The sequence below is a fragment of the Chenopodium album genome, chromosome 17 (genome assembly GCF_948465745.1).
Source record: "Chenopodium album chromosome 17, dcCheAlbu1.1, whole genome shotgun sequence".
Classification (NCBI taxonomy): Eukaryota; Viridiplantae; Streptophyta; class Magnoliopsida; order Caryophyllales; family Amaranthaceae; genus Chenopodium; species Chenopodium album.
The window spans coordinates 430,706-453,572 of NC_137850.1; the positions used below are offsets into that span (position 1 = coordinate 430,706).

A 22,867-nucleotide genomic window follows, 5' to 3' on the forward strand; every position below is an offset into this window, starting at 1 on the left:
AGGAAATTATAGGTATATATTATTGATCATAATATGGTTGACAAATACAAACATTTTTCAAATAACTTCCTTAAATATTTCAATTTTTTTGAAAAAATAAAAATGTTACTATGGACACCCCAGAAAATGACGTGTCATTAGTGTAGTGTCTTTTAATATATTTATTGATGATTGATTGATTAGTTCGCATTAAAATTGTAAAGTTTAATGAGATTGAGGAATAGCTCAAGTGGTTAGAGTTTTCTTCCCGGTGCCAGGAGATCCTGAGATCGATTTTCACCCCTTCCTCGTGGCTCTTTAAACAAACAAACAAAAAAAAAAAAAAATTGTTAAGGTCAATGGTAATAAAAATCCAAATTCCTTAAATAAAATTGTAAACATTAAACTGGCTCCTTAGTCCTTTGGGTTTTGGGGCTTTTCACTTAAAATTAATAAGCACCTCTCTAACTCTCTCTACTCCATTGAAGCGTACTCTGATTTCCCCATTGAAGTGGCTTGCTTCATTGAAACAGTTTCTCAGGTAAAAAAACTTCCTGTTTTTAATTATCAAATATCAATTTCACAGTCTAGGTTTTTCAGTTTCACATTATCGTTAATTAACGACCGATTTTGTTACTGCAAAATTTATAACTGTATATGCAATTTACGCTGAGCAAGAAGAATATATGGTATGTTTTTTAGGCTAATTTGATTATTGTGTCGAAATTCATTGGTAATCTGTTGCAAGACCAAACCTTTAATGTTAAGACGGAACTATGATAATGGAGCTTTATGAGCTACTAGTAACTCCAAACAAGCTTATTTATGATAGTAAATTGTTTAGTGTAGTGTTGTATGAAGCCACTGATTGATGATAATATGTAGTTTATATGGTAGAGATGATCAAAAGCCGCTAACTTTGATTCCTTATACTGAAATCTGATATTCTGGGAGTCCATGAGATAAGAGGATGTTGAATTGCCCATGGGAAAGAAGACAACGAAGGTGAAGGGGTAGTTTAGTCATTTAATTCAACTGTTTGCTTTTAGTGGAGAAGTCTAGTCTATGGGGTTTTAGTGAAAGTGGTGTTGAGCATTGGCCCCTACTTGTAAGAGGAGGAAAGAGTGGTGATCGAAGAGACAAAGAGTTGATGGGATGAAAAACGAAGAATTAGAGTTTTATAAGGAAGATGGTTTGATTGATTAAAAGACTTGGGTTATTGATTTACTAAGGGCACGTCAAAAGCTTTTTGCAAACCTTAGGAGTACATGGTGTGTTTCCAATAATACGCAGGAAATTCATAAATTACTCCCACTTTGCACCAATTTAAGATATATTTGCCGAGGCACAAACCTTGTAAGATCTGCTTTCAAGAACTATAATGGTCTTCTATATACTCTGAGGATATAAAAAACTTTACTAAGATATCAAAACATTAGGATCCTCGTGTTTTCAAGCTTAGGAATATTAAAAACTATGATATCAAAACTTTAGCTCTCTTGTAAATGAATAAAAAAGGGCTAAATCTGTACATCCTAGTTGCTTTGTACTGTATTATTGTTTGTGATTTAAGTAATCAGTTGTTGAGAGTCACACATCACTATATCTTGTAGTTTATAATTCAGTTTAATTTCTCTTCTTCTTTCTTTTTTTTCTTCAAGAACCCAAATCAAAATGTAAAAAATACTAATTTAAAAAACTCATAATTTCATAACACTTATAAACCAAAAACTGCAAAAGTACATCTGGCATGGTATGCTTTACAGTTTAGACTGTACATTGCAAAGTTGTATATTGTGTTGCTAAAGTTATTATCTTATCATCCTGAATATAATATTAGTCACATTTTTGGCTTGGCCTTCAAGGCAAATCAATTTCTCTAATTTAGATATACTATGCAGGTTTTTGCCTACATTTTGGTGGCTGAAATGGGTGTATATGCATGTTGAGCTCTTAATTTTTTATTTGCGATATTTCCGGTGACAGTTGGATGATTCAACTTTTGGTGTTCACCAGGTTCGGTTCATATTTTTGAGAAATTACTGTTTGTCTATCCTTCTCTCTCCCTCATAATTATTCCTAAATAAGACTTGTTGATATTACTGTTTGTCTATCCTTTTCTCTCCCTCGTAATTATTCCTAAATAAGACTTGTTGATATTACTGTTTGTCTATCCTTCTCTCTCCCTCGTAATTTGCTCCTTAATGCTGTCATAATTTGCTCTGTTAATTTGCTGATATTTTCATTGCTGAGCTGATTCCTGGTTAGTCTTAATGCAGATCATCGCCATGTCAGGCTAGAACTTGGCAAAGGCTTTGGCGCCGTTGCCTGTCAAAATCAACAATTTCAAATCCTTTGCAGGCATCATCAAATGGCTTTGAACATAAGGATAAAAAGGTGGACATTGAGGATCTATTCAGGCTCTGCTTCAGTGCACACGTTGTTAAGAGAGTTCATGCCCTTCTTGTGGTCTCTGGAACAGCTCAAAGTATATATGTTAGCACTAGGCTTATTAATCTTTATGCTTATCACGGAGAGTTGGCTTTTGCTCGTAAAACTTTTGGCAATATCCCTTCAAAAGATGCTTACACTTGGAATTCAATGATAGCTGCATATGTGCGCACTGGCTCTTGCAGTGAAGCGTTGAATTGCTTCAATGAGCTGATATTATCAGCGACGGTTCTGCCTGATAATTACACCTTCCCTCCTATCCTGAAGGCTTGTCAGAGCCTTTTGGATGGACAGAAAATTCACTGTAGGGTTCTCAAAGTTGGTTTTTTGTGGGATGTTTTTGTGGCTGCTTCCTTGATTCATATGTATTCTAGATTTGGTCTTGTGGCTGATGCACAAAACATTTTCACTTATATGCCATTCCGGGATTCAGCTTCTTGGAATGCCATGATTTCTGGATTGTGCCTGAATGGCTATGTGGAAAAAGCATTAGAAGTTGTCAATGAAATGAGATTGGAAGGCATACATTTGGACCCTGTAACTATAGCTAGTATTCTTCCTGTTTGTGCTTTTGTTGGTGACTTCTTCAGTGGTATTATGATCCATGTATATGCCATAAAGCATGGTCTAGAGCATGAGGTCTTTGTTTCCAATGCTTTGATTAATATGTATGCAAAATTTGGTTATCTGCAGCAGGCACAGGAGGTTTTTGATAAGATGTTAGCTAAAGACAGAGTCTCATGGAACTCTATTATATCTGCATATGAGCAGAATGAAAATGGTATCAATGCTATTAGATTTTTTAGAGGGATGCAGTGCCATGGACTAAAGCCTGACATATTGACACTAGTGAGTCTTTCTGCAAGTGTTGCTCAACTTGGGGATTGTCAAAATGGCAGACTGCTTCATGGGTTTATCGTAAGGAGAGCTTATCTTATGGGTAATGTCATTATGGGAAATGCTCTTCTGGACATGTATGCTAAATTAGGGATCTTAGATTATGCACAGAAGGTTTTTCATGAGATGCCTAAAAAAGATATTATTTCATGGAACACTTTGATCTCAGGCTACACCCAGAATGGCCTTGCAAGTGAAGCTTCAGAAGCATTCTTTGAGCTAGAATCCTGCATGGAAGTAACTCCCAACCAAGGAACCTGGGTGAGTGTGCTACCAGCTTATTCTCATCTAGGGGCTTTGCAACAAGGTATGAAAATTCATGGCCGTGTCATTAAGATGTCTCTTCACTTGGATACATATGTAGGTACTTGTTTAATCGACTTGTATGGGAAATGTGGTAGATTAGATATTGCATTATCCTTATTCTATGAGGTTCCAAGTATGAGCTCTGTGACTTGGAACGCCATTATATCCTGCCATGGGATCCATGGACATGTTGAGACATGTTTAAATCTTTTTAAAGAAATGCTGCAGGAAGGTGTGGTTCCAGATCATGTGACTTTCTTAGCATTATTGTCCGCTTGCAGCCATACAGGACTTGTTGACAAAGGTCAATGGTGCTTCCATTTAATGCAAGATAAATTTGGAATCAAACCTAATTTAAGGCACTATGGTTGCATGGTAGATATGCTTGGCAGAGCTGGGTCACTAGAGAAGGCATATAATTTTATCAAGGATATGAAAGTGCAGCCAGATTCTTCTGTTTGGGGTGCTCTGCTTGCTGCTTGTCGAACACATGGAAACGTTGAACTGGCAAAATATGCTTCTGATCAGCTGTTTTCCATTGATTCAGAAAATGTAGGATACTATGTTTTGATGTCAAATATTTATGCAAATGTGGGGAAATGGGAAGGGGTTAATGAGATGAGATCATCGGCTTTGGGCAGAGGATTGAAGAAGACTCCAGGCTGGAGCTCTGTTGAAGTGTGCAACAAAATTGATGTTTTCTACACCGGTAACAAGTCTCACCCTGAGTATGATCAGATCTACAGTGAGTTGAACTCTCTGACTGATAAAGTAAAGAGGCTTGGGTATGTTCCAGACTATAGATTTGTGCTACAGGATGTGGAGGAGGACGAGAAGGAACATATTCTTTCAAGTCACAATGAAAGATTGGCTATTACTTATGCATTGATTAGCACTCCTTCAAAAAGTGTTGTTAGGATTTTCAAAAATTTGAGAGTTTGTGGAGATTGCCACAATTGGACCAAGTTTGTTTCTAAAATTTCTGAGAGGGAAATTATTGTGAGGGATTCTAATCGTTTCCATCACTTCAAGGATGGGGCTTGCTCATGTGGGGATTATTGGTGAATTTGTTTCTGTCAGTTTCCATTGCTTATTCCGCTGGTTGATATTGAGCATTTCAATGCTGTCATGTTAGTCTCTTTTCTGGGGAAGGAGGGAAAAATATCTAACTTAGCTTCTGATGGCTCGAATATTATGTCATATCCATTGGCACCTTTGTCAAAGAAGATATTATAAGCTTGAGGATAATGGTTAAGATCGTGCTGCTAATCGTCATAGGTATCCACTTTCATGGTATTGCACTGTGCCTGCTAAATGCTAATAATGATTAAATACTTCTTCCCGTTTTTCCCAAAGTTTTGAGTGCTGTTACATATTTATATTTTTGACCTGATGATCAATACAACTATTTATTTCAGTTTTGAGAAACTCTGGGAAGATGCCTTCACATATATACATGTATTCCCTTTGAAGATTTTTAACTTAATTTTTGGCCCCAAAACACTGTAACAAACACTAGTTGCCACTTTTCACAATGTGGCATGCTGCAGAAGGGCGTCCATGCCATTTACTATGTCTCTGGTGATATCATCTTTTCCTCCTTTATAAGGTATTTCAGAGTTGTCATTTTTTAGTACAATATTACATACACTTTTATTTGGTGTAGAGCTACAAAGGATTATGTTATAGATGGGATCATGGAGTACCATCAAAATTTTGGCACCACTCCTCAAGAATTTAATGTCAACGATAAATATCTAAAATAGATTAATTTATCGTTGAAATAAAAAGAGAGTTCCTCACGGTTTATTATGTAGATTTGTATTTTGCTAGCTTGATGTTGTTAAATTTTCTTCCTGCTTTAAGAATGGTGAAGTTTGTTGTTGCTTCTTAGTTGATTGAGTGATTGTTGGATGTTTAGTGGTATTGTAAGTGTTTATTTAGGTAAGACAGAAATTTTTTAGTGGAAATGGAAACCATTTAAAAGGCAATGGTTGGATAATTCAACCATTTGAAATGCCTGCTCAAGTTTTGCTGCTTTTATTTCTGCTTTGAATGAGGCAAACTCATAGTACTTTTGTGTTTATATGGCTATTTGAATTGAATTGAGTGATGTTTTAGCTGATATAATATGCTGTGATTATTTCGAAAATCACAGCATTGTGGTTCAATATTTATCTTTTCGCGTTCCTTTTATGCGCTTAACAGATTTATTATCATTGATGGTTAACCGTTAGTATGCTGTTTTGGCACAATCAAATTAATTATATTATTAATTAAGTAAAAGTAGAAAGGATACTTGTGGCAAGCATCAGAAAAAGTTTGTGCCTATATCAAAAGCGTCATTTGAGCAGCTAGTGATGATGAAAATGGTATAGATTAATAATAGATGACGGATTCCTTCTTGTTACAAAGTAAGAGCCAAAAATAAAGATAATTTTTTTTTTTTTTTAACAAGCCAAAAACAAATTCTCTTTTATCTGCCATGCATGTGTATGCATACGTGGTAACAATATTCCCCTTTCAAATAAAATATCTGACATAATAATACCAAACCTCCAAAAAGGATGGTGTTTATTCTTTCCAAAAAAAAAAAAAAGGATAGTGTTTATGATTGTGTTCTTAGTCATCTGTGATGAAGTGGACAATAGGTCCATCTTATCACTTCCCAACAAACTGCGCATCTAATGCTGATTATATTAGCTCAGGAATCAAAGTCTTTACTCTATTTTATTTGTTTTCATCCTAAGCCTTGCCACCTTGATTATCACACTCTCCTCTCTTTTGCATTCATCCACAACCAGATAGAGATGTCGCCTAATTCATCAGATCAGGATGCCTCCTACAGCAGCAGCAGCCGCGACGACTACCTTCCCACCCTCCTGGAAGCAGCCAGACCATTCCTCCGTGGTGACTTGGAAAACATCGATGCCAAACTCCCTTCCTTGATGGCTGTGCTTCGATCTGTTGGTGCAGGGGAGTGCTGGCATAAGCATGGTAGCTTCCTTGAACACCTTTTCGACATGTACCGTATACTCAAACTCTGGGGTGCTTCTGATGCTGTTTGCCTTTGTGGCCTCTTTCACTCTGCCTACTCCAACTCTTATGTCAATCTTGCCATCTTTGATCCCTCCACCGCCCGTCAAACTGTCCGAGATTATGTTGGTGACGCGGCTGAAAGGCTCATCCACCTCTTCTGCATCGTTCCTAGGCAACCCCTCATCCATGATCACCTCATATTTCATTACTCTGATTCTCAACTCATTGACCACTTGAAAATGTCTGAGAACTCACTTCAAGATGTCAAAGAGAAAGGATTGTCGAGCAGAGATGAAAATTGGAGGCAGAAGATCAATTCTTTGGTTCCTGAAGATGGGGTGGTGGTGAAACACATTAAAACAGGGGAAGATATCAGGGTTTCTAGAAGGATTGTCGCAATTTTTGTTTTAATGACTATAGCTGACTTCAGTGATCAGCTATTTAGCTTCCAGGATGTCTTGTTTGATAACTCTAATGGCCGACTTGAATTTTCTGGCAATAATATCCAATCCTTGTGGCCTGGAGATGGTAAGCCAGGGCTTTGGCTGAACTCACTGTCAAAGATGGGGGCAGTTTATATGCTACTTGTGAGGGAAGAAGAGATTATGATGGAGGAGAGGAAAAAGACAATGACAAAGGTATTAGAAGGAAGAGATGAAGATTTAGAGCTGGTTGTACCACCAATTTTCGACAATTGCACAAAAGTTTTGAAGGCAGAGGAGCAAATAGAAGCAAGAGACTTGTACTGGGAAGCTGTATGTGAGCATGGAAAGATAGGAATGGAAAAGGCAGAGGAATTGCTGTTAAAGAGCATTGAAAAGAACCCTTTTGTTGGGGAGCCTCGTGTGGTTCTAAGTCAGCTGTATCTGGGCAAGGAAAGGTTCGAGGAAGCGGAACGACAGGCGGAAAGAGGGCTGATTCTTCTGCTGGAATGGGGAAGTCCATGGGATAAGAGGATGTCTTGGGAAGGTTGGATTGCATGGGCAAGAGTTATGCTCATGAAATCCAAGGAAAGGTCTTGGCCTCAGACTTCCTGGGGCATCCTTAACTTGGGCCTTGTAAGATGAAATTTAATCAATTGATTACTGCTATTATTAATGTGCCTAATAAAGCTTTAAGATGCTTATGATCAAATTTCTATCTGAGTGATCCAATGAGATAATGTCAGAAAATAAATATTTCCTTGGAATTGTTTCAAAATTAAAATGTCATCCTGCTAGTGTGGTTTGTAACTTTGTTTCATATGGTCTGTTCCATTTAAAGATAGAAAAACCTTGTCTACCTTGTGATTTGTATAGGTTTAAACATAGTGAATTTGCTAGATTCGTGTTGATTTGTGCTTTCAAAATACTTAAATTTTCTTTTTCCTCTTTTTTTTTTTTTTTTTTTTTTTTGAGGAATTCTAATTAATTTTTTAATCACACTTAGTTGACGATATTATTGCTTAAAATAATATCAAATTGGATTGGATAAACACTAAGAAACGAGCTCCTTAAATTAAGGAGAGAATTTAAACAAAAAAAAAATTATCTGCAATATATTACTAATTATGGCTTTATTCAAAAAAAAAAAAAAAATGTAATTATGGCTAATACTAAGTCTAACCCTGGAGCAATGTTTATCTGATCAAAAAGTCAGATATAATATTGCCAAGAGAATAACAGATTAATTAATTTACGGAGTTTATTCTTACTCTAACAGTCTATACTTTTGTTAATAATTTAAAAAACTATATTAACAAGATAATAATACTATGATTATATATCAATGATATTTTTTAATTAGTAGATTTTACTCCTATAGAATTTAGTTATACCTTCTATCAATGCTGTATGATTCTTAGCATTCTAAGTGTAATATTCTCAAAAGATTTGTTGATGAATCCTTACTCGATCTTTTCGATATATCTTTCACAAAAGCTAAATAGGCAAATTAAGACCTTTACTAAATTCATCAAAGGTTTATTTTACTATTGGTATTGCTCTGTATTCCTTTAGTTTAACTCTCATTTTCATCGTTTATATATCATGTAGTTTTCCTATTTGAATCTTTAATAAGTAGATATTAATCATTCTTAATTTACATTGGACTATTCATAATCATATCATGCTGCTACTGTTAATTTATTAATTAGTATTAGGATTTAGAATTGGTTCTGCTGAAATTTCTTAATTAGATGCCAAGGGTAGTCTAGCTAGACTGTTTTATCATGTGCTAAATTGGCTTTATTTGACTGTTATTATATTTTCTCTTCAAAATTTCAACTTTTATTTGTAATATCTAAGAAATTTTATTTAGTCTTTTTTTGGATTGAAAGTAACAAGAAACAAGATCGATCAAATGGATGATCACATAAACAAATTACCAGATGACATCCTTTGTCACCTTCTTTCTTTCTTAACTGTGAGAGATGCTGTTAGAGCAAGATCATTGTCAATTAGGTGGAAACACCTTCGCGAGTGCAAATACAATGAATGTAAAGATGAGTTTGTCAATGCTGTTAATCAATATCTCAGAAAATAAGTAAATTTAAGCTCGATTTTAATCTGACAAAAGAATATGCTTCACATATTGATGGGTGGATTGCTTGTCTTACCAGAAAGAGAGTTGAGGAATTGGACCTCAACTTTGTTGTTTCGCGCACTGGTGCTCCAAATTATGTTTTATCTTGTCATCTTTTGCACTCTGAGTCTGAGGCATCCAGTTTGAAGCATTTACGCATACACTCTTGCAAGCTAAGTCTTTGTTCAGGGTATAGGAATGGTTGCAAAAGTTGGTTGACTCAATTAACTACACTCGAGCTGATTCAATTAACTACACTCGAGCTGATCTGTGTCACTTTGGTTAAGAATGATATGGAGCATATCCTGTCTTCTTGTTTCAATCTTACATCACTAACCATCCTTTCATGAACTGATTACTCAGGCTGTTTACATGTTAAACTTCCTTGTTTGAAAAAACTGGTAATTTTGGTTAACTCAGCCATTGACCTCGATTGTCCTAATCTTGAGATATTTGATTATACTAGCAACTTTTCACGTCGACCTGATACTCCCATGACAAAGTCACATTTTCCCATTCCCCCTGTTGTTTGAGAGAAGTATTTGCAGGTTCGTTGGGAAAAAGAGGGGCTGCTTATCTAAGTTTGTTGATCACCTCACCAGAAACGCTCCCAAGCTTGAGCTTTTGTTTCTTGTGGAAAAATTTTGAGTTTATGTAGGGTCTATGTGGCCATATTACTTGAGTATTTTGAGGTCTGCCTTCTAGTTATAGCTAGTAACATGTGTGTCGTATATCTTCAGGTACCGCCAATGCTTGCAAGCATTGTTACGCATAGTCTGAAGCAGTTGCATTTACGTGTGTATGTACGCTCGTGGGGGTTTTGATCTTTTGGCTGTGACTGATAAATTACATGCTACTCCCACCCTTGAGGCTTTACATATAGAGGTTAGTCATTGAGTTCCAGTCTAAATACTCTAAAAGCTTAGAATCTATATATGCTGATTTAAAATCTCTTCCTTCAAACGATTACAGTTAAATTATCGCCTAAAAATGAAGCACAGCCCAGAAAGACAGTGTTTCAGGTAAAACAATGGGACCTTCGGCAAGATCCTTTGAAGTGGGCTGAAGACTAAATTCGGTCCAAATGATGTTGGGCCGAGGGTTTCCTGCACAGCAAACACACGTAAACTGGCCTCGGGGGTTGTGCCGAGGAAGGCCCCTCTGATGCCGAAGTCAGTACAGTGTAGAGAGAGAAAGTGCTATGCAGGAGAATTAATTGCTTGAGGCTATTTGTGAGTGAATGCAATGTAAGAGAAGTGAAGACTTTTATACCTTAACACAATGAGGAGAAATGGGCTTGGAACCAAGTGGGCTTGCCACGTTGACTGGACCCTTGACTTGACTTGACATGGATTGGAAGGTTGAACCTTTGACCTTGGGCTTTTAATTGAATCATTTAAGGATTGACCCAATTAGGCTAAATTGTTGCCCCCCAGACCCGATTTGGAAGTATGACGGGTCGGGTTTTGATTAACAAAAAATGGAGGGAAGTAAATGATTTAATTAAATCAAAAGATTTAAAATTTAAACAGCCATTAAGGTTGGATAATGATTAAGGAAGTTGGACGGATAATGGGTAGTTAATTTGGAGGGGGTGTGTTTAACGGTTACTTAATGAGGGATTAATGAGAGATTAAAGGTGCGGACTCCCAGAATTCACATTTCTGGAAATATAAATCGCACTCCGTACTCTCTCTCCTCATTTCTTCACAAATTCACACTCTAAACTCGCGCAAACCCTTAATTCCGACTTCAAACTTCACTGATTCCCCGAGATTAAGGCTTCAAAACTGAAATTCGATACTCCGAACCTGCAATCCGGCGAATTGCGCTTCAGATTAAGGTAATTTTCTTCGAATTTAGCCCGGTTTTCTTTGATTTTCGAAGCACCCTTTCTTTTTTTTCGATTTTCCTCTCGAATTTTCGAGCGTTTGCAACCATGGCTAGAGATAGAGCTCGAGGCCGAACTCGACATCCGAGGGATCGAATTAGCAATCAAGGTGAGGAAAACCCTCAGCCTGCTCAGGGAGAAGGAATCCCTACAGTGCCACTTTCTTCGGCGCCTCCCCGCGAAACGTAGGAGACGAGCACTTCTGGCCAAGAAGAAGCTCCGACCGCCGTGCTTTGGGACCTGCTCCCTGGGGCTGTTGAATGGGTGAGTGCCGAAGAGAACTTCGGCTTGATGACAAACTGCCCCTACCCTTGGTGGGTGAAGAATAGGGAAGATTATCGTCTTGCCGAACAGGTGGAGCTATTCTATGGCATTTTGGAAGAAGATGGGTATTGGTGTCGAATGCTCACTGCCACTGATAGAATTCATCGTCCACCCCCTGGCTATGTGGGGGTGTACACTCGGCAATTGCAGTACGGGCTTCGGTTTCCCCTGCATCCCTTCGTGCGGGACTTACTTATCAAGTACCGCATCTCTTTGTGTCAGTTGACACCTGTCAGCATCCGAAGGGTGATGACTTATCTTTGGGTGTGCCTATTTTACGGCTTTCAGCTGAATTTGCACTGTTTCAAGAAGTTGCACAAACTTGTGTCAAATACCCAGAGTGGGTATGGTAACCATGGGTCCGGATGGTGGCGGATCGAGAGCTTGCCGAGGTATCTGACTATGTGGTCGAACGATACTTCGGATAAGGACTGGTGGGGCCAGTGGATCTGGGTCAGAGCTCCTTCGGATCCCGATCTTTCGAATTTCTTTGGCGCCCCCCGATACTTGTCAAGACCTGATCCCAGCATGGAGGATCTTGGCCCCGAAGAGCCTGGGGCAACTAACCATCCGGACTACGGTCAGCTGAATCGCTTCGGGAAGAAAGATAATCCCGGGGGGACGGGCAGATGGAAGCATGTGCCGGAGAACTGGCTACCGGACTCTTTCTATGCGTTCCAAGAGCGCATGCTTGCTGCTGTCGGCCTCAGCCAAAAGTAAGAGACTGTAAGTATCTTCGGCTGGGGCTGAGGATTTAGCTTTCTTGCTTTTTAATTTACTGTTTAGTACTTTTCAGCTTTTGCTTTGTTGTACTAACGACTTTGATTTTTGCCTTTCAGTGTTGCATGAGAGCGACATTAAAATTGATTACGGGCGTTTGGGAATCACTGCTGAAAGAATTGTGACGAACAACGCGCTGCGCATTACTGATTCTAAGGATCGCCCTCTGCACCTTCACTCCACTAAGCTTCAAATCTTCCCTGCTTCAGATTACCTGAATCAGAAGCCTTGGTGGGAAAAGTAAGATCCTTTCATTCGCTTAACCCCCGAAGAAGAAGAAGCTGCCAAGACTGCTGCTGAAGTAGCCAGAGTAGCCAGGGCTTTTGAAAGTGGAGAAGGGACTTCTGGTGCTGCAGAAGTGCAAGGAGTGGCAGCTGCCGAAGACGCGTCTTTGCTGAAGACTTCGGTGAGTCCTTCAGATTTTTGGCTGCGATTTTTTTTTATACCTTCTCACTTCCTGCCCCCATCTTTTTTAGCAGTCTGCCGAAGAAGAGGTCTTAAAAAGACGTGAAGGGAAAGGTCCTGCTAGGCCCGAAGACCTATCTGAAAGCTCTTCGGACTCAGACAAAGACTTGGATCCAAGTTTGATGGGGCCGCCGAAAAAGAAAAGGGTGGTGGTCCCCCCTGGGGGTTTCAACCCAGCAAGGGCAACCAGTGGAATCTCTATCCGAGAGCCTGAAGATAAGGCTCAGCCAAAGATTCCTTCTGGGAGCCCGCCGAAGACTCCCCCTCCTCCGCCTCTAGTCACTCAAGATGTGGAGGTAAATCAAAAGACTCTTGACCAAATGGAGGAGGGTCAGGATGGAAAACCGAAGGATGGCGCCCCCGAGGGTCCTGCTAAGGACAATGCTACTATCAGCGCGACAATAGAGGCGTTTGTTGACGCCATCGAACGAGAGGCTGATGCTCTACTGGGACATCAGCCTGAAAACGTCGAAGTTGAAGACCTCGGGGGCCAAATGGATGAGGATGAGGTTGCACCGAACGAGAATGCCAATGCTGAGGCTCCCTCGTCCTCATTCCCTTCTTTTCGGACTTTTCAGTCTGGAGAGATGGGTTTTTCTGCCTCCCTCGTCCCTATTCCCTCGGCAGTACGGAATGTAATATGGGGAAGGTATAGAGACGAGGCTATTGCTTTTTTCGGAGACCTCTCCTACCTGTCAGAGGTGGAGAGGGCTAGAGAGTGGTCGCTCTGAGCCACAGCTGGAATTGGGGAGCCCAGCCGAAGTATCCCTGACCCAGCTGTAGAAAACTGGAGGTTGCTGATGCAGGTATTTTTCACTTAGTTAAATTTGTTTAACTTTTTCAAATTTTCCTTACATCTCATCTGATTCGACCTCTTTCGATTCCCAGATGGTGCACAATCATACTCTCACTGTTGAGATGATTGAAACCCTTCAGCTGAAGGTTGAGGAGGCTGAAGCTAGGGCCAAGCTGGCCGAGCTGAAGCAAGAGAAAGCTGAAGATCGAACCAAGCAAGTCGAAAAGGCCTTCAGCATCTTCTGCCATGAGATGGAGACAGAATTCCTCCCAACAATAGATCAGGGTGAAGCCTTGATCAATGAGTACGGGGCTGTTGACATTCCAAGTCTCAAGGCTCGGATCGAGCAAAAAATAGAAGATGAAGTCAACACCCGAATGGCTGGCCGAGAGGAAAGAATCCGGCAGAGAGTTGAGAGCTTGGAGGCTGATGTGAAGCGTCTCAGCCAGGCTGTTGATAGCAGGTACAGCCAGCTCAACGACGCTCGAACTGAGGCTGAAGCTCAGAACAAGAGGCTAGCAGACTTGGAGACCCAGCTGAGCGAAAAGGAAACTGAGCTATCTCAAGCTCAGACTGCTATGGATCTAGTCCGAAATTAGCTGCATAATCAAGGGGAAGAAGCTGGGAGGGTCCAGCTTCAGCTTGATGAAGTTAGGAAGAAGCTGGCTGATGCTGAGAATGAGCTGAAGGTCAAGATCTACACCAAGGAAGAATATGACCAAGGCTATGATTATGGCTTCAACGTGGCCAGGAGGCTGGCTCACCTTGCCGATCCTACCATCAGTTGGGATCAATGTGAGATTTGGGCTCTAGATGCAAATGACCCTCACATGGTTGCCCCTCACCAAGCTGAAATTGAGCTGATGATCAGGCTGGATGCTGCTGAGGAGAAGGAGGCTCTGGCTAGAAAGGAAGCTGAAGAAAAGGAAAATGAGGCCAAGTTAAGGGCTCAGCCTGCCTCTTCTATAGCCAGAGCTGAAACTGAGAAGGGGCCCAACACCGTTGCTCAGCCAGATCCTCAAGCTGAAGCCTAGGAACTCGAGCAGTCGTCTTAAGAATCTTGCGGATCAACTTGTGCTTAATTTTTAACTTGCCGCTTCTGAATATTTTTTTGCCTTCTGTTTTTTCTTCAGCTTGCCTTAATGTACAAACTCTTAGTTTTGTCTTTGTACGTATTTCGGCAACTGTAATTTTCCGCTTGTGGGCGGCTGCCGATATTATTATCTTGCTTTTTCTTCCATTGCTTGTGTATTTGCTTTTATCAATTTTCGAAAATTCGCATTAAATTTGCTAAGTAAAAAGCTTCGGCTTGGAAGATCTTAACTGAAGATAATTTGCACTTGTATGCTTATTTCCCCCCAGAAATCTGAAGACCTTGTCTTCGGATTTCTAAGATGACCGCTTGTCCTTTTTGATTCAGACAAAACTTTTAATGTTAAAAGAATTTCTAATATTTCATGCTATTATTCTTGTTTTTCTGTCTATCCGAAAGAATGGATATCTGAGGCACAGGGCCAACTTAAGGCAATGTCTGAGACAATAACCCTCTGGGGTACAGGACTTAGTTAAGGCAATACCCCAGATTCGCCCCTGGACTCATTGCCTTGGAGAACGTGTCTATTCGAAGCATTTTCTTCGGCTGAAAGACTGACGTTCTATTAAAGGCGGGTTTATCAGCAATCCAAAACCTGATGCCTTTAAGGCGAAGGTTTGGACAATACCGAAGAAAACCCTTAAAGAGTAGATAGAATAAGGAAAAATGAAAGAATAAACATTCGCGAATATTTATGGAAATGGTGGCTCGGAGGCCTATTCATTAATAATAAAAGATGCACTTACAAAGATTGTTCTGCCCCGACGGGCTTACACATGGGATTTCTTAAGTACATCAGCATTCCAATGATTTTTCATCTCAGTTCCATTCAACTGCCAAAGTCGGTATGTTCCAAGCTGAAGTTCATCATATATTTCGTAAGGTCCCTCCCAAGTGGCTGAGAGTTTCCCGTGGATTTGGCTCTTCTGCACAGCTGCATCATTCCGAAGGACGAGGTCTCCAATTTTAAGAGGCCTCGCATGGACTCTTCGATTGTAAAATTTGCTGATTCTCTGCTTATATGCAGCCATTCTGTCTCGTGCTGAATCTCTGACCTCGTCTAGGAAATCTAGGGATTCCTTCATGAGTTGTTCGTTTTCAGCTGAGAAGTGGTGCACTCGGAGACTTTCAGCGCCGATTTCCACTGGAAGGACGGCTTCGGCTCCATACACCAGCTCAAAGGGTGTATGGCCCGTAGCCTCTTTTTCAATTGTCCGAAGTGACCAGAGAGTTCCAGGAAGTTCCTCTAGCCATTTGGACTTTTGATCTTCAACCCTCTTCTTGAGAACGTTAAGGATCTGTTTATTAGCAGCTTCGGCTTGACCGTTACTTTGTGGATGACACACTACTGAGTATGCCAACTTGATGCCGAACTGATCAGTATACTGCCTCAGCGGTAAATTATCAAATTGCCTTCCATGATCAAAGACAAAAATCTTCGGGATACCGAAGTGAGTGATAATGTTTTGCCAGATGAATTTTCTGACAGTCTGCTCTGTAATGTTCGAAGCTGCCTCGGCCTCGATCCATTTATTGAAGTAGTCTATGCCGACTATCAGCCATTTTTTCTGGTACGGAGCATCCGGGAAGGGACCCAAGATATCCAACCCCCATTGAGCAAACGGAAGCGGATTCAAGATCGGTTGAAGATCTCGGGCTGGCTGATGGATAATTGGTGCGAATTTTTGACATTTTTCGCATTTTCTGACCAGCTCTTTAGCATCTGAGATCATGGTGGACCAGTAATATCCTGCCCTTAATGCCTTGTGGGCTAAACTTCTTCCCCCAATGTGGTTCCCACAGATGCCGAGGTGGATTTCCCTAAGGATGTAATCAGCATCTGTTGGTCCCACGCATTTTAGCAACGGGGCTGAGAAGGATTTTTTCAGGAGCTCTCCTCTGAAGACTATGAACCTTGAGCTAGTTCGCTTCAGCTTGGAGGCTAAAACTTTGTCTTCGGGAATTTCTCCCCGAAGTTTGTAGGCTAGGATGGGATTTATCCAGCTCGGTTCATGGTCAACGCAGCACACTTCGGGTGCTTCGTCGACGCTTCTTTCTCGGCGCACTTCCACATACACAGATCGATTCAGGTCGGTTAGAGTTGAACTAGCAAGTTTGGAGAGTGCGTCGGTTTGAGCATTCTGACCCCATGGGATCAGCTGAACTTCGAAAGTTCTCAGCTTCGCAATAACTGATTTGATCTTTGCGAGGTAAGTTATCATTGAGGGTTCTCTGGCCTCATACTCTCCTCAGATCTGATTTGCGACGAGCTGAGAGTCTGTCTTGAGACAAACATGCTCGGCTTCCAGAGACATGCACAATTCTAGGCCAGCGATTGCTGCCTCGTATTCGGCTTCGTTGTTCGAAGCTTTGAACGAAATTTTGAGTGCATACTCGAAGGATTTGCCTTCCGGAGAGGTTATCACTACCCCTGCCCCCGAACCATTTACGGTGGAGGATCCATCCGTAAAGACGGTCCAGATTTTCTTTTCTTCGTCTAGCGTCTCCTGGTACGAGCATTCGGCCAGGAAGTCCGCTAGAGCTTGAGCCTTGATGGCCGCTCTCGACTTAGCTGATGCTGAACTCAGTGAGCTCAAAAGCCCACTTGGCTAGCCTACCGGATTTTTCAACTTTGTCGAGGACTTTTTCCAGCGGTTGATCAGTTAAGACCACTATTTGATGGCAATCAAAATAGGGCCTCAGCTTCCGAGCGGCTACCACTACTGCGTAAGCAACTTTTTCAAGTAGGGGGTAGCGAGTCTCGACATCCGTCAGAGTGTGGCTGACGAAGTAGATCGGCTGCTGAACTTTTTCTTCTTCCCTCAACAGTACTGCACTTATAGTGGCTGGGCTGATCGCCACGTACAAGTACAGGGTTTCCCCTTCAGCTGGACGAGCCAGCATAGGAAGTTGAGCTAGATGCTCCCTAAGCTGCTTGAAGGCCTCTTTTTGCTCGTCCTCCCAGATGAGCTCTTTGGTTTTTTAGAGTTTGAGGGCTTTGAAGAAGAGCAGTCCCTTGTCCGAGGCTCTGGAGATTAACCTTGAAAGGGCAGCCATTCTTCCGGTGAGCTGCTGAACGTCCCTCTTTGTTTTCGGCTTGGGAAGATCGAGCGCTGCTTGCACCTTGGCGGGATTGACATCAATCCCTCTTTTACTGACCATGAAGCCGAGGAATTTCCCAGACTTCACGCCGAAGACACACTTCTTCGGATTCAGCTTCATTTGGTGCTTTCTTAAGGTGACGAAGGTTTCGATCAGGTCCGTGACATGGTCTTTATCTTCTTTGCTTTTGACGATAGAATCGTCAACATAAACTTCCATGTTTCGGCCTTTTTTATCGGCGAAAACCTATCCACCAGCCTTTGATATGTTGCCCTCGCATTTTTCAATCCGAAGGGCATCATTCTGTAATTGTACACCCCGGCGTTCGTGACGAATGTTGTCTTTGCTCAATCGACGAGGTTCATGAAGATCTGATGATACCCCGAGACTTTATCCATGAAACTAAGCAGAGCATGCCCACTTGTCGAGTCGACCGGCTGATCAACGCACATTCGGACAAGGGGTATTTGGGTCCGTGAAGTCAACGCACATTCTCCAGGTGTCATTTGCCTTCTGAATCATCACCACATTAGCCAGACATTCTGGATACTGACAGGGTTCGATGAAGCCTTCATCCAGCAACTTTTTGACTTCGGCTGCGATGTCCCGGTTCTTACTTGCGGAGTAATTCCGCTTCTTTTGCTTAAATGGCCGACACGTTAGGTCGACGTTAAGCTTATGGGAGATGAGATTCGGATCAATATCACGCATGTCAGCTGTCGAGAAGGCGAACACATCTCTGTTGTCCCGAAGGAGTTGGATGAGCTCAACACGGACGTTCGGGTCGAGATCCTGTCCGATTGTGATGCATTATTCAGCGTCTCCTTCGGTCAACTCTATGGTTTCAGTCTGCTGATCCAGCTCCATTGCTTTGGGGCCTGATTCTTCATGATCGGGTCTGCTGTCTATATCAGCGGGTTTCCCAGACTTTTTTTTCGGTGAAGGACCAGCTCTATCTTTCCCTGGCGAATTTTCCTTTGCCAGGGAACCTTGGGCTGAAGCACTTAGGCCTTTCGGCTTCTTTGCACTTCGCTCCATTTCTTTTTCTTTTTCCTCCTCATCCTCTTCATCGTCGTCTTCCGATCGACTGGTGGATGGCTTGAGATAATTGCACCTTCGGGCTTCCTTTTGGCTGCCCTCAATTCTTTCGGGGTACCCGGTGTCTGAAACGTAGATCATAATCTGATGGTACATGGAGACTACCCCTTGAATTTCGTGAATCATAGGTCTCCCCATGATCACGTTGTACACTGAAGGAGCGTCGATGACCAAGAATTCGGCCATGACGTTCCTGGCTGCTTCATCGCGGCCGATGGTGACAGGAAGAAGAATCTTCCCATCAGGGTAAGTTGAAGACCCGTTGAATTCAGACACCGGGTAGGGTACTAGCGTGAGGTGTTTGGTCTTCAGCTTAATTTGGTTGTAGGCCTTTCGGAATAAAATATTTGCTCCGCTACCACCGTCAATGAGGGTTCACCAGACATTGTGATTAGCCACCGTGGTGATGATCACCAGGGGATCCTCGTGAGGGTACGTCACCCCCCGACAGTCGGCGGCTATGAACATCATGTTCGACACCGGCGACTGAGGAGGCTGAAGGTCGGTGTTGTTCACCTGGTGGGTCAGCTCCCTAAGGTGACGTTTCCTCTCCCTCCGAGAACAGGTTTCTCCGGAAATGGCTAGGATTGGAGGGTACATCTCCTTTTCCGGTGCCTTGTTGTTTTTTCGGGGGAAGTCAATTTGTTGCCGAGAGTCTTTCTCGGCATTTTCAGCTTTCTTCTCCTCGCGATAATCCGCGAGGTATTTTTTCAAGTATCCCCTTAATTTGGTCCTTCAGCTGGATATATTCTTCGGTGTTGTGTCCAGGGGACTCATGGAATTCACACCACCGATCTTTAGTTTTTTGCTGATACCACTGAGGAAGTGGTCTCGGCTTTTTGTACTTATGTTCGTCCTTGGTCACGCTGTAGATTTTTGCGCGGGGAAGGGCGAGCGGTGTGTACGTTTCGAATCTACCCGTATGAAGGGCAGATTTGTCCTTTTTCGGCTCGGCCGAAGGTGTTTCGGAGGATTTCCCCTTTCCTTTCTTCTGGCCTTGGCCTCCGGACGAAGGTTGTTTTTGTTTCCCAGCCCTAGTTTGAGGATAGGTTTTTGTTTTTTTCCACTCTTCGGCTCGGATGAACTTGTCCGAAGCGTTCAGAGCTTCCTCCAAGGTCTGCGGGGTATGCATGACCGTGAAGTCGAGGAACGGTCCAGATCGCAGGCCGTGCTGTAAAGCAAAAACGGCCAACCCCTGGTCCAGGCTGGTGATGCTAGATGACTCGTTGCTGAAGCGAGTCAGGTATTCTCGGAGACTCTCGGTCTCCCCTTGCTGCAGGCCCATGAGCTCTGAAGTTGTATTCTCTCGGCGGTTTGCCGTAGAAAACTTGCTCTTAAACTTGGTGGACAGATCATCCCACCCAATTATCGAACCTTCCTTAACCCCCTTGGAGATCCACGCTTGTGCGACCCCCTTGAGCGTAGTAGGAAAGTATTTGCACCAGGTCGCTTCGGACCTGGGGTTCAGATGCATATGCCCCTCATAGGAGGCAATGTGGTCCTTCGGATCCGAAGTACCATCATAAGTGATGTGATGGGATTTTAACCGTCGGCACATGCTCTTCCAGAATCCATCGCTCGAACGTAGAACTGGTGGGAAGCATCACGGCCTTTCCTTTGTTACTAGCCGTAGGGAGCGCGCTCCGCCCTCTTAGAGAAGTAGAAGTGGTTTTCGTCCCCGGCCGGGAAGATTCGGGACGAGCCTCGGCACGGTCAGGGAAAGAGAGGCGACTGTGCACACTCAGTTCCCTCGTGCCGAGCCGGTCGTAGACGCTTCGGTGAGCAGACTCTGGCCGAGAGGCAGAGCTGTTGCTTTTGTTGCTCTAGTAATTTTGGGTATTGGAATCCTTGAAGAAGTGTGGGTTCTTTTTCCTTTCCCGCTCGGTCCTCCAAGTATCCTCTTCCCATTTATCCTCCAACTCCTTGAAAGATCGAGGCTTTCCCCCCTCTTGTCCGATTCTCCTCCGCTGATGCCTGCTATGCGGAGGTGATCGGTCACGAGGAGGTGGCATGGTTCCAGCCTTCATGGCCTCCATGAAGACCGCAAGCGCTCTCGCTATTTCCTCGGTCGAGGGCCCCGTTTGAGGGGTTCTCGGCTGAGTATGAGAACGAGAATGGATGCTCAAAGGTGGGCTTCGAGCATTGGAATGACTCGGACGTTGAGAATTCGTCCGTTGAGAATGGTGAGAGGGAGATTGAGTTCTCTCTCTAGACGGCCCCTCCGAGCTGGCCCCCTTCAGAGGAGTGCCTGCTCGGTGAAGGCGACGGAGACGGAGTGGCGAACGGACCTTTCTTAGGTGCCCCGTGACTCTTCTTTGACGAAGATGGGCCACTTCCGTCGGATTTTTTGTTCTTACGGTTCTTAGCCATTGATACTAAGATTGAGTAGAACGATTGAGATTGGCTTAGTTTTTTGAAAGTCTTCCCCACAGACGGCGCCAAATTATTTCAGGTAAAACAATGGGACCTTCGGCAAGGTCCTTTGAAGTGGGATGAAGACTAAATTCGGTCCAAATGATGCTGGGCCGAGGATTTCCTGCACATCAAACACACGTAAACTGGCCTCGGAGGTTGTGCCGAGGAAGGCCCCTCCGATGCCCAAGTCAGTACAGTGTAGAGAGAGAAAGTGTTATGCAGGAGAATTAATTGCTTGAGGCTATTTGTGAGTGAATGCAATGTAAGAGAAGTGAAGGCTTTTATACCTTAGCACAATGAGGAGAAATGGGCTTGGAACCAAGTGGGCTTGCCACGTTTACTAGACCCTTGACTTGACTTGGCATGGATTGGAAGGTTGAACCTTTGACCTTGGGCTTTTAATTGAATCATTTATGGACTAGCCCAATTAGGCTAAATTGGACCCAAACAGACAGTATCCAGACCGCCCACATTCCCGGTTGAAAAAAGTTAATATCGAAGGATATAGTCAAATGTGGAAAGAAATGTTATGTATTTGTTCAGAAATTCCATTGCACTTGAGCAAATGGTCATTGTGACAAATGATATCTCCAAGTGGAGGTGTGAGCCAAAGTTCGACTTGTTGTATGGAATACATCCAACTGCAGAGCTCATAATCTTATAATTTCGATATGTTACAGGCTTGATCCGCCACTGGTTACAGCAAAACTCGGTAGGTGCAGGAGAGTTCTGCATAAGCACAGCAGCTTCCTCGTCGACATTTACTGTATTCTGAAACTAGGGTGCCTCTTATGCTGTCTGCATTTGTGGCCTCTTTCACGTACTCTGCCTACTCCAGTTCCTATGTCTCTACTGTATTGTCGAGTAAAGACTTTGCTTCCTAGAGATAGGGTAATGGTGAGCACACTCGAGTTTATTAACAATCTCTTTGCTTCCTGGAGATAGGGTAATGGTGAACATACTCGAGTCTATTAACAATTTCTTAATATCATAGTTTAATTATCAAGTATCTTACCTTATGATCGACTTAATTTATACTTGGTTAATGTTTTTGAGAGGGTTTTTTTTTTTTTTTCAAATGAGTCACAAGGGCAATACAAATTACAAATGCGAATGGGTTTTAAATTTGTGACCTATCATACACAGGCCCACAATTTAACTACTAGGCTAAAACCTCATTGGGAGTTTTTTTTTTTTTTTTTGGTTGAGGAAACCTCATGGGCAGTTTTGAGAGGTATTAATAGAAGTCAAGACTTCAATTTTATTTTTATTTTATAATTTGAGCAAATTGTGCTTCACCTCGGCTCTAACAGATTTGTTATGCTCAGTTGCCAATAGACAAATATGTTCATAGTCCATCAGAATGCAGTTGAATAAGAGTAATTGGATACAAAGAAAAAAACAATATGATGAATGTGAATGTAAGTCTGAAAATTAAGTTCAAATAAGTGATAACTAGCTGAAAACTACTGTATAAATAAGATTGATAAGCATGTTTATAAAAACAAAGGAGACGCTCAAGATTGTTCTAACTATCGAGGAATTAAGCTTATGAGCCATACTATGAAGTTGTGGGAAAGGGTGATTGAACAAAGGTTGAGGGCATGCACAAGCATTTCAGATAACCAATTTGGTTTTATGCCTGGGAGATCTACTATGGAGGCAATCC

General features: G+C 42.2%; 2 protein-coding genes across 3 annotated transcripts; both read left to right on the top strand.

Moving 5' to 3' along the window:
* Positions 1 to 412: 412 nt before the first annotated feature.
* On the top strand, positions 413 to 5,667 carry LOC145587281 (pentatricopeptide repeat-containing protein At4g33990-like). Of its 2 annotated transcripts, XR_014101239.1 has the most exons (4): positions 413 to 520; positions 1,881 to 1,995; positions 2,259 to 4,926; positions 5,052 to 5,667. XR_014101239.1 is itself a non-coding variant. In XM_081644016.1 (3 exons), exons 2-3 carry the CDS (start codon positions 1,970 to 1,972, stop codon positions 4,696 to 4,698), a joined length of 2,466 nt encoding a protein of 821 aa, XP_081500142.1. In that variant the 5' UTR covers positions 413 to 520; positions 1,881 to 1,969; the 3' UTR covers positions 4,699 to 5,667. The 2 variants fall into 2 exon arrangements, 1 of the variants encoding a protein (XP_081500142.1); XM_081644016.1 differs by having other exon boundaries at positions 2,259 to 5,667.
* A 651-nt stretch (positions 5,668 to 6,318) lies between these two features.
* LOC145589310 (uncharacterized) lies at positions 6,319 to 8,005 on the top strand. Its single transcript, XM_081645829.1, has one exon. The coding sequence runs from the start codon at positions 6,321 to 6,323 to the stop codon at positions 7,737 to 7,739; it is 1,419 nt and encodes a 472-aa protein (XP_081501955.1). The 5' UTR covers positions 6,319 to 6,320; the 3' UTR covers positions 7,740 to 8,005.
* Positions 8,006 to 22,867: the final 14,862 nt, after the last annotated feature.

What these genes read in the sequence shown, in the direction of transcription:
- LOC145589310 (XM_081645829.1), top strand. Translation starts at nt 6,321, where the DNA reads ATGCTGATTATATTAGCTCAGGAATCAAAGTCTTTACTCTATTTTATT.
- LOC145587281 (XM_081644016.1), top strand. Translation starts at nt 1,970, where the DNA reads ATGATTCAACTTTTGGTGTTCACCAG. An exon ending in CAACTTTTGGTGTTCACCAG is followed by an intron (nt 1,996 to 2,258) that starts GTTCGGTTCATA and finishes GTCTTAATGCAG; the next exon opens with ATCATCGCCATGTCAGGCTA.